The sequence below is a fragment of the Sinocyclocheilus anshuiensis genome, unplaced genomic scaffold, assembly GCF_001515605.1.
Source record: "Sinocyclocheilus anshuiensis isolate Anshui unplaced genomic scaffold, SAMN03320099.WGS_v1.1 scaffold732, whole genome shotgun sequence".
In the NCBI taxonomy this organism is placed as follows: domain Eukaryota; kingdom Metazoa; phylum Chordata; class Actinopteri; order Cypriniformes; family Cyprinidae; genus Sinocyclocheilus; species Sinocyclocheilus anshuiensis.
The window spans coordinates 329,535-339,249 of record NW_015554133.1 but is presented as its reverse complement, the minus strand read 5'-3'; the positions used below and the strand labels follow the sequence as shown (position 1 = coordinate 339,249).

At 39.1% G+C, this 9,715-nt stretch overlaps 2 protein-coding genes across 5 annotated transcripts in view; one reads left to right on the top strand and one right to left on the bottom strand.

Annotated features, from left to right (window-relative positions):
- LOC107670326 (insulin-induced gene 2 protein-like) overlaps nucleotides 1–1,067 on the bottom strand; it is an 8,299-nt gene extending 7,232 nt beyond the window's left edge. The window contains exon 1 of one of the 3 annotated variants that reach the window (XM_016462895.1): nucleotides 736–1,067. The gene's annotated coding sequence lies outside the window, so the exon portion shown is untranslated. Of the gene's footprint in view, nucleotides 1–370; nucleotides 426–735 lie in introns of those variants that run through there. The other 2 variants (XM_016462896.1, XM_016462897.1) reach the window with 2 other exon arrangements.
- Nucleotides 1,068–1,075: 8 nt separating this feature from the next.
- LOC107670323 (ubiquitin carboxyl-terminal hydrolase 37-like) overlaps nucleotides 1,076–9,715 on the top strand; it is an 11,975-nt gene continuing 3,335 nt past the window's right edge. The window contains exons 1-17 of one of the 2 annotated variants that reach the window (XM_016462892.1): nucleotides 1,076–1,262; nucleotides 2,184–2,378; nucleotides 3,269–3,434; nucleotides 3,535–3,629; nucleotides 3,709–3,824; nucleotides 3,984–4,061; nucleotides 4,401–4,489; nucleotides 4,572–4,665; nucleotides 5,013–5,168; nucleotides 5,560–5,691; nucleotides 5,827–5,950; nucleotides 6,307–6,512; nucleotides 6,621–6,738; nucleotides 7,329–7,408; nucleotides 7,494–7,658; nucleotides 7,738–7,785; nucleotides 7,867–7,984. In XM_016462892.1, the coding sequence (XP_016318378.1) occupies nucleotides 2,205–2,378; nucleotides 3,269–3,434; nucleotides 3,535–3,629; nucleotides 3,709–3,824; nucleotides 3,984–4,061; nucleotides 4,401–4,489; nucleotides 4,572–4,665; nucleotides 5,013–5,168; nucleotides 5,560–5,691; nucleotides 5,827–5,950; nucleotides 6,307–6,512; nucleotides 6,621–6,738; nucleotides 7,329–7,408; nucleotides 7,494–7,658; nucleotides 7,738–7,785; nucleotides 7,867–7,984 (1,959 nt within the window). In that variant the 5' untranslated portion in view covers nucleotides 1,076–1,262; nucleotides 2,184–2,204. Of the gene's footprint in view, nucleotides 1,263–2,145; nucleotides 2,379–3,268; nucleotides 3,435–3,534; nucleotides 3,630–3,708; nucleotides 3,825–3,983; nucleotides 4,062–4,400; nucleotides 4,490–4,571; nucleotides 4,666–5,012; nucleotides 5,169–5,559; nucleotides 5,692–5,826; nucleotides 5,951–6,306; nucleotides 6,513–6,620; nucleotides 6,739–7,328; nucleotides 7,409–7,493; nucleotides 7,659–7,737; nucleotides 7,786–7,866; nucleotides 7,985–9,715 lie in introns of both variants that reach the window. The other variant, XM_016462891.1, reaches the window with a different exon arrangement.

Genomic DNA, 9,715 nt, shown 5'->3' with positions numbered 1-9,715 from the left:
AAGGCATTTTTTTTTTTTTTTTGCACCCTCAGTTCCAGATTTTCAAATAGTTGTATCTCGGCCAAATATTGTTATATTCTAACAAACCATACATCAATGGAAAGCTATTTATTCAGCTTTCAGATTACACACAAACCTCAATTTAAAAAAAAAAATCTGACCCTTTTTTTGTTTTGTTTTGTGGTTCAGGGTCACATATGTTACACTGATGAAATATATAAACTGAAACCAATAGTAATTTGACTGAGAAAGCCCTTTGTTTTTGTTTATATAAACTGTACCCTCAATTATAACACGAGTTTTATATCATCTATAATTCGAGTACTGTTAATCAACTTTTTGCTAAAACATCTGACACACAAACACTTACTAGACACAGCATAAAAACCTCGTGATGAGTTACTGCTGGTCACTTGGCAGGACTCAAACCAAACTAGTTGCATATCTCTAGCTGGTCAAGCAGACTGATCAAAGGCCACATCAGCAGGAGGCCTTCCAGCACTCACCTCGTTTACAATGTAAACACTCTCTCAAAACAGTTTGCTCCAATAACGACTACGATTCAATAATAAAGGACAGAGTATAAGTGTTGCATGTTAAAGCTGAGGAATTCTCCAAAACCTCATATTACAGCTCTACTCGCAGTTTGTGACCCAGAGAGGGCAAAATATCTGAACTTATCCTAACTTAAGTTCACTGTAATAGATGTCTACTAAAATTACACAAATTACTCACCGTCGCCGGTTTAAATAAGCGTGTCTCTTGCTCTGAACTGAGATGTTAAAGTCCTAAGCGAAGGAAGAAGACCTTTTAGCGTGGATAATGCTGTAAGTTACTCCCACTGATGATAGCGCGGCTGCCTCAGCAGCCAATCAGAGAGGCCGCTGCTGGCGTAATAAAGAAGAGGTTTTGCGATGCCTCGTAATGTTTTGGATCATTCCGATTAAGTTTATGTTGTTATTCAAACATACATTTGATTCAATGTTTCTAATACAAGTGAACACACTGTCAGTGTTCACAGAAGAAACCCATGAAGAGGGAGCGCCGTCGACGCCGACCTCTGAAATCTCGCGCGAGTTTACGCGCCTCTTCTCGCCTCCCATTTCCGCTCTAAATTTTCACGTTCCCGCCATCATCGGCTGCTCGTGGGACGCGAGCGCAGATAACATCGTAGCCGGCAAAACTCACACACTGACAGCGAGCCACATTGAGCGGATACCTTCATTCTCCAGCGCCTTCTTCAAGGAATTTCCCTCCCGCAGGTAAACGAGATGCGGTTTGTGAGCAGAATTTGCCCGCGTTTTTATCAGAACGGTCAGTTAGCGGAGCCAAGCCTGTCGCACGGCCTGGGCTGCTAATGCTAGTTAATTAGCTGCGTGTGGATGCTGCGTGTGTCATTAGTTGTTTTACAGCGGAGTGTGAGGATACTGCAAAACAAAGACGCGTTTCTGCGAATTAGACGAGAGTTAGTTTGTTTTAAGGCGGGAACGCGAACGCTTGAAGTGTGTGTGCGGTCCCTTGGGAAGCTAGTCAAGTTGGTTCATTTAAAGCGCGCGTAATGTTTGTTGTGAACAAACCTGATGTGTTTGTTTACTTTCACCTTCACTCGCTGGAAGTCCTCGAAACATGCGGAACTCGGGGCTCTTTGTGATAAGACCTTATAAAGGAGAGCTTCGGGCATCGTTTTCACGCATGACTTGGTCAGTAAGTTCACTTTAAGATGTCAGAAGTTTGTCATACTTAAGCTCAAGGCTTTTAAAGCAACACTTTTGTGATTTGACTTAATGATTTAGTTTTATATTAAGTGGAGCGTTTGCGAAGATTTGAATCGAGAAGTGATAACTGTCTGTCTAATGTAGATTTTACACTGGCGCTTTTTGTGTTCCGTTAGTTGTCGTTGATAGTTTTAAACGACCGGGTCATTATTATAGAGATATTGTTAAATGACATTCACGCGTGACTTTGAGTCGCTGTTGTTTATTATTTGTGAGTCCCATTCATTTCCGACACGCGGGTTGTGTGCTTTCTGCTAAAGCCGTTGTAAACCCGTCTTCGCTAATGTTTGCGATCGTACCGGTGTGATATTTACGTTTCTGCGTCTCAAGCTGTTTCATGTTGGACATTGTCTCTCGTCTTTTGTTGTAGATCTCTGGCCGCATCTCTTCGCCCTCGATTGTGTCCAGAGCCGGAGTTTTGAGCGCCTCATGGCTGTCGCAGTGCCCAAGCTGACCAGCGGTGGCGCTGTCCGCATCCGCATCAGATGTGGGGAGCTGGGGACCGCCAAATGGAAAGAGGGGGTCTTTGAAATCCACGAGAGAGACAACAAAATAAACCTGCTAGTCAAGTTCAACAGTGGCGGTACTCCGAAGATGTTTCAGGTACAGATCTGTCTTTGCATTCGCAGCCGAAAGCCTGCCATATGATAATTGTCATTACAAATGATGCTGTTTGAGTATCATATTTCATACATGCAGACAGTGGGAGTAACGCAATAGTGTAATGCATTACTTTTAAAAGTAACTTTCCCCAACACTGCATGCAGACTTTTCTGTTTCATAAAGTATGATATAGTGAGGATATGAAGCTTGAAAAGGAAAAAAAAATGCAATTTGGTGCAGTTGCTGATATTTATATGGCCAAACAATGAAATTCTGATGGTTAGGTTAACAGTATTGCAGATTACTTGCATTAAATGCTTATAAATATCACTTGTCAGTCTGTATCTCATATTAATGTCTCTAAGATGATTTTTAAATGCTTAGTTTATGATTAAAACTCTGTTTGAGAGATGAACAAGTAAACATTCCTCAAAAGCCTGATGGCTCATATTTGGTACTCACATTTTAACAATTTTTCTATAAAAAAAAAGCATGGATAATCAGGTAAATCTAATTTTGAGTTCGAGTAAATGTTCATCTTGAAATATTACTAACAGTATAAAACACATTTTATCTTCATAAGTAAAGATTGAACAGCAAAAAGACCTGCAGGTGGACATTTTCACAATTATACTAAAAGGCTTTTTATTTGTTGAAAAGTATAACCTATTAATCAGATGACTGAAGGCATGTAGTAGATTGTGTGCATCAATTTTTTGATAATGTTGATAATTAAATCCTTAGAAATGTGTATGAAATACGATGAAGGATGTTTATAGGGTTAAGAAACATCTGCAAGGTTCTCCTTCGAGACACAGAGCGTCATTTTAAGACATGGGCATCAAATGCATTTTGTTGAATGCTATTTAGACTTGTTTATTTTGTTGCAGCTGAATCACAACGTTAAGCAGGTCTCATGGTATCAAACGCATGGCCCAAACCGTGTGACTTTGACTCTGAAAGACTCAAGCGTTGTCATGATGGACAAACTGTCCTTGTTGGTTGCTAAAAAAATGAAGGAATACCTTGAAATGGTGAGGCTTGGAAAACCAGCAGGTATGTTTCTTTTGACTTGTGTTTGTAGTTTTCACCTCACTGTCCATTCGTTTTCAAGTCATGATAAGTTTTGTTTTTGTCATTTTTGATCTTTCTTTAGTTTTAAAGACAAACCAGGGGAGTGCTAGTTTTGGCTTAGTTCTTGGGAATCGCGCAGCACAGAATGACTCTGGCCTTTCTCCATCAGAAAAACAGGTAGCGTAGCATCACAAGCACTGAAATGCTTATGGATTCTTTTCTAAATATTATATGATTGACCTGCTGTTTCTTTCAGAGCACTCCAAGACGTCCAAGTCTGGACAGCAGAGAGGACAGCACACCGAGAAAGCCTCTCGGGAGTCCCAGCCGGGTAACTTCCACACCTGGCCGCAATGGGCTCTCTGAGAACAGGTGTGCAAATTTAGATTTGGGTACAGTGTCTCTAGAAAGCGTGTGCACTTTTTGCTCAGTTATGTTGTTTGCTTGCATGTTATCTTAGGTTTCAGTAATTTAATGACTGTCAATTTAATAAAGATTGTCCTGACCACAACTAAAGTTTTTGTCCTGTAGGAGTGAGAAGAGGAAGAGGCTGATGAACTCTGATGGTGATATGACAGAGGACTACCCCAAAGAGAATGACTCTTCTAGGTAAACGAGACTTCATCTTAGCGCAGATTCATTTTGATATGCTAATGTTCAAAAGTTCGGGGTCAGTAGGATCCCTCCCCCCATTCTGAAAGAAATTAAGTCCCGTTTAGAAAGGATGCATTAAATTAATCAGTAAATACATCGTTACAAAAAATGTTTTAATAAATGCTGTATTTATAAAAGTCTCTTAAAAACATTTAAATATTTTCACAAAAATATTAAGCAAAATATTTGATGCAGCTTTGCAGCCTTAGCAAACATTAAAAAAAAAAACTCAAAAGTTTTGAATTGAGTGCTCTTAAATGCAAAGAAACTTTCTCTAATATTGCCTGTTTTTAGCAACAATAAGGCCATCACAGACTCATCCAGAAAGTTTCTGCTCAGCTGCAAAGAGAAACTCAAGCAGTCAGAGGAGAACAGGGCAACTGGTTGGTGTCTATTCACATTTTATCTTCTGTAGTGGCTTCCCTCTCTGCTTTATGACATATGCTTATTACTTTATTTCCTCAGCTCCACACACGCCTGCCCCTCTCCAGCCAACATCCTTTTATGGAAGCAGAACGGGAACTAAAGATTACTCACAGACTCATTCAGTTTTGGACAGGTAAAGAGCCTCTGACTCAGTGTTGTTACTCATTGTCAATAGGCTGTGCTTTCTAAACCGGTGTTTCCTGCAAAGTTCTGTGATGGCGCTGCTGAATTTACAACGCCACAGCAATAATGTAATCTGAATGTGATAAAATTACTCCGTAATGGTAAATAATGTTGGCACAACAAGTGCATTGTCTTCAGACATACAGTGTGACTAGTGTAGTCCAGTTCACAAACAAATTACTTTTTATGAGCCAGTTATTTTACTGAATATCACAAGCAAGTATTATCGGTTTTATTATCGGTATCAGATTTAGCGGTTACTAAACCACGTCTGTTTTGATATTTTTTCCTTTACAGGCCCAGCAGTACAGGCCAGTGTCCCTCTGCTAAAAGAAGCCTAATGTTACCCAATCACTCAACTCCCTTTAAAAAGGTGCGCCCAACTTTGGACTACGGTGGCTGGAACAAACCAAGACCATCCGCGCTGGCTCAGCCGCAGCCTCCACTACAAGGGTGAGTGTTGAAAGCTCGCTAATATAGGGTTCTAGGAAATGTTTTATTTCTTCCCCCAAATTCTGTTTAATTTTAGTTTTTGTATTTTTTTTATTCTGTTTTTATATGATACCAATTTAAAATGGTGGTAATCAAATGAATGCATAAAACCTAGCTGTTTCATTTCTTTTACAATGCATCAAATGAAAATGAAAATTTTTGCAACTTTATTAGTGTTTTACTGTATTATTGCTGAGAGATACATTCTACTATACATTTAAAATGCATATATATTAGTTTAAATAATACATTGTATTGTACAGTCAGTATTATTGCTATTATTTTGCCATATTGAATGACATTATTTTTTGTCTTTAGCTTACTGCATGCCTCTTACTTGATTGTCCAATAGATTCTCCAATCTTGGGAACACCTGTTACATGAACGCCATACTCCAGTCACTTTTCAGCCTGCCCTCCTTTTCGAATGACCTGTTAAAGCAGGGCATACCATGGAAGAGGGTCCCCGTCAATGCCCTTCTGAGGTATGGTCATGCTGTTGTTTTTTCCCTCGAAATTATGTACTTTTTGGACTATTCTAAACATTTGTTAGAAATTCGAAATGTAATGATTATCCAGTCACAAGCCTGTTGATGTTTTGTTTTTGTTTCCATATGAAGGCGCTTTGCTCATCTGCTGGCTAAGAAAGACATTTCCCCTCCAGAAGTGAAGAAAGATCTTTTGCGGCGAGTGAAGAACGCTATTTCCTCAACAGCTGAGCGCTTCTCTGGTTACATGCAGAATGTAAGACGTGATATCTTTATTGCTAATGCAGATGCATCGGACTTGAAGCCCGTTCACACCAATGATAACTCTTAACATTTGAATAATAATAACTCTAATTATTTTAATAATCACATTCAGAGCACTTTATTTCAGCTGCTGAGCGACAAAAACACAGCCAATAAGAATCTGACTTCAAAGAGCTTGAGGATTTAAATTGACAGATGACAGAACTGCATAGTAAACAATTTTATTGTCCATTGGTATGGATGCTAATATAGTTATAATTATCTTTACAGTTGTTGTTCTTGGTGTGAATAAGCCTTCTTGACACATTGTTCACATGATGCAAGTGCCAATCAGCTGTTTGTGCCCAGGATGCCCATGAGTTCCTGAGCCAGTGTCTGGACCAGCTGAAGGAGGATGTGGAGAAGATCAACAAAAGCTGGAAGAACGAGCCCCCGGCCTGGGAGGAGCCACAGAGCGCTCGGTTAGCAGAGGAGGTGGACACCTCACGCATTTACACCTGCCCGGTTACAGTCAACATGGAGTTTGAAGTGCAGCACACCATAACATGTAAAAGGTGAATAAAAGAGGCCATGTAGTTATTACAGGACATATTATTAAAAGTCACGAGACAACACATGCTGCCTGACATACTGACCCAGTCCTCTCTTGCTCTGGTGAACAGCTGTGGAGAGGTGGTGACGAAGCGCGAGCAGTTCAATGACCTGTCCATCGACCTGCCACGCAGGAAAAAAACACTCTCTCTGAGATCCATACAGGACTCTCTAGATCTCTTTTTCAGGGTACGACACTACATCATACCAGCTGTAAAATGTGAATGATCGAAAACAAAGTCCTGTTCACACCAAAATAAATGTTCAGTGATAAACATTTTAATTTGATAAATGGCTGTTAATGCGTTTGTTTCAGATCAACACGAATATTTGCATGTAGTCAATAACAAATACAAAAATCTGAATGGCTGTTTGAAAACATAAAGATACTGGTTGACTTGTTTTTGTCATGAGGAAAAATTAGTGAAGCACTCTACTGTCAAAGAGTGATGTGTTTTTTTTTTCTTTTTTTTTTTCTCTTTCTCTTTCTCATTTCAACCTGTATGGCATATATTCAAATATTTCAAATATGCAAATATTTTTTACACATTGATCTGAACAGACAAACCCTGTGCAAAAACCAAATCAGATTTTTGTGCTGAACATTTGTGACCAACCCTTTTTTGTCACGATTGAGTTGCTAAAATCTTGCCTGGCTGAATAAAACTGTGCAAATGATTCTTGTGACTTTCAATCAGTGACAATACTTATTACCCAAATGAAACTATTTTACAATATGGTACTTCACTTTTCATTACCTGTTGGCTTTGTGTTTGTAGATGGAGGAGATTGAGTATTCCTGTGAAAAATGCAGTGGAAAAGCAGCAACCGTCTCTCACAAATTTAGCAGGCTTCCCAGGTTGGGATGAACAGACACACATTAGGTTGTTGTGTAGATTCATTTGTGGTCAATTCAAAACTTTTAAATGACTCTTTCTCTGCAGAGTGCTGATTCTACACCTTAAACGCTACAGCTATAACAGTCAGCTGTCTTTAAACAGCAAGCTGGGCCAACAAGTCCTGATCCCCAAATATCTCACGCTGCTCTCACACTGCACAGACGCCACACGCCCCCCTCTCAGCCTCAGCTGGAGCGCACAGACTGCCGTGTAAGACTCACTCTTGCACTTGCTGTCATTTAGTGTAGCACCCTTCATACTCACTCACTAATGGCTGATTTCATTTCAGCTCCAGGACGCTGAAGATGTCACAGTCGGTCAACTCTTCAACACTACGGTGAGAGCAGCCCCCTGATGTGCATGCTGAGAGTATTTAGTCTTGATTCATACTAATGTGTTTTAAATTGATGGTTTACAGGAAAGGTTCTCAAAAGCCAGAGAGCTCGGGCAGCATGTTGTGTGACTCGGATAGTGAGGAGGAGCTCGTCAGAAAAGTTGGTCGCAAACATCATTCAGAAGATGACAGGACGGAAGAGGTGAGAAGAATAGCTGTGTCTTTTTAATGGATTGTTTGAATCTGTCCACATGGCATTTGTGGATCAAATCAAACACTCTACATTTGGTTACTTTGGTTACAGCAAGCTACAATCTACAAAGGTGTCATGTCACAAGCAGGGTTACTATCTTAAACACAAACTAAAACATTTGTGTTAATTGAAATAAAATATAAATATTAGATGAAGCTTGAACTTATTTCTGGTAGGCAACATTTCTAATTTAAGTTGAAGCATTAAAATAAAATGAACTACATTTAAAAAGTAATATTTAAAGTGAATAATAAACAGACAATAACTGACTATCTCAACTTAAAATGGATTTTAAATTAATTAATTTAAAATATTAAAAAACTAATAGCATATATAATACTAAAATAACACTGGCAGTTGTAAACAGTGTAGATTGTGTAAGGTGTTGAACAGACATCCTAGAATTTCAAACTTAAACATTTGACAAATTATAGATCTTAATTATAGATCTCTGTTTTTAATGGCAGGATTTTAACAAATATTTGCACTACCGTTCAAAAGTTTGGGGTTGATTAGATTCAGAAAAGTCTCTTATGCTCATCAAGGCTGTGCTTATTTGATCAAAAATAGTCAAAAACGGAACAATTTTGAGAAATTATTACAATTTTAAACAACTTGTCTATTTGAATATATATTAAAAACCAAAGCTGAATTTTCAGCATCATTACTTCAGGCTTCAGTGTCACATGATCCTTCAGAAATCATTCTAATATTCTGATTTAATGCTCAAACTTATTAAACAGTTGTGCAACTTAATATTTTTGGGGTATGTTTTCTTCAGGATTCTTTGAATAGAAATTTCATAAAAGCATTGATTATTTGAAAAATTATACTTAAATTGTTCTTTATGGTCACATTTGATGAATTTAATTTGTCCTTTCTTAAAAGGATGAATTCCCTTGACAGGGAAAGAAAAATGTAGTGACCCCAAACTTTTGAAGGAAACGTATGACCAGTTTGCACCTCACATTAGGGCTGCACGATATATCAAAATTATCGAAATATCGCAAATGTGCATATCGCAATATGCATATCGCAAGGGCGTGCGATATCTGAATCATTTTAATAATAGGCTACTTAAATCAAAACGTTGCAAAAGGTCAAAGTTTTAGTTCGACGCATATAGCAGAGAATTGCTTGACGTTAAAGAGTTAAGTGCGATAAGTTGCAGAAAACAACTCTTTGCGGTCTCGTCTTGCTGTCTTGGCTCACACCTGAAGCGCGCGCACAAGCCGCATCTCGCACAGCGTCTCTTCAGTTCTGCCGCACACGTGCAAAGAAAAACAACTCTTTGCCGTCTCGTCTTGCTGTCTGACTCACACCTGAAGCGCGCGCAAAAGCCGCATCTCGCACAGCGTCTCTTCAGTTCTGCCGCACACGTGCAAAGCGCACGCACACAGAGACGCGTTTCAGACGGCACGTGAACACCGAATTGATTCGTCTTTCGCTTCTCCTCCTCATGTTTGAGCAGACACATACACACAGAATTATGTCAATAGTACCCGTCTCGACGATCATTCTCGTAAACGCAGTCGGTTATGTTTTAAATGAATGTAAACAGCTGAGAAAGAAATCGGATGTGTATCATTATACTGGATCCGTGCAGTCAGATTTAAAGGGACGGCGGCCTATAAATACATGCTGCTGAATATGTCACTAATGTTAATCAAACAACAAAAC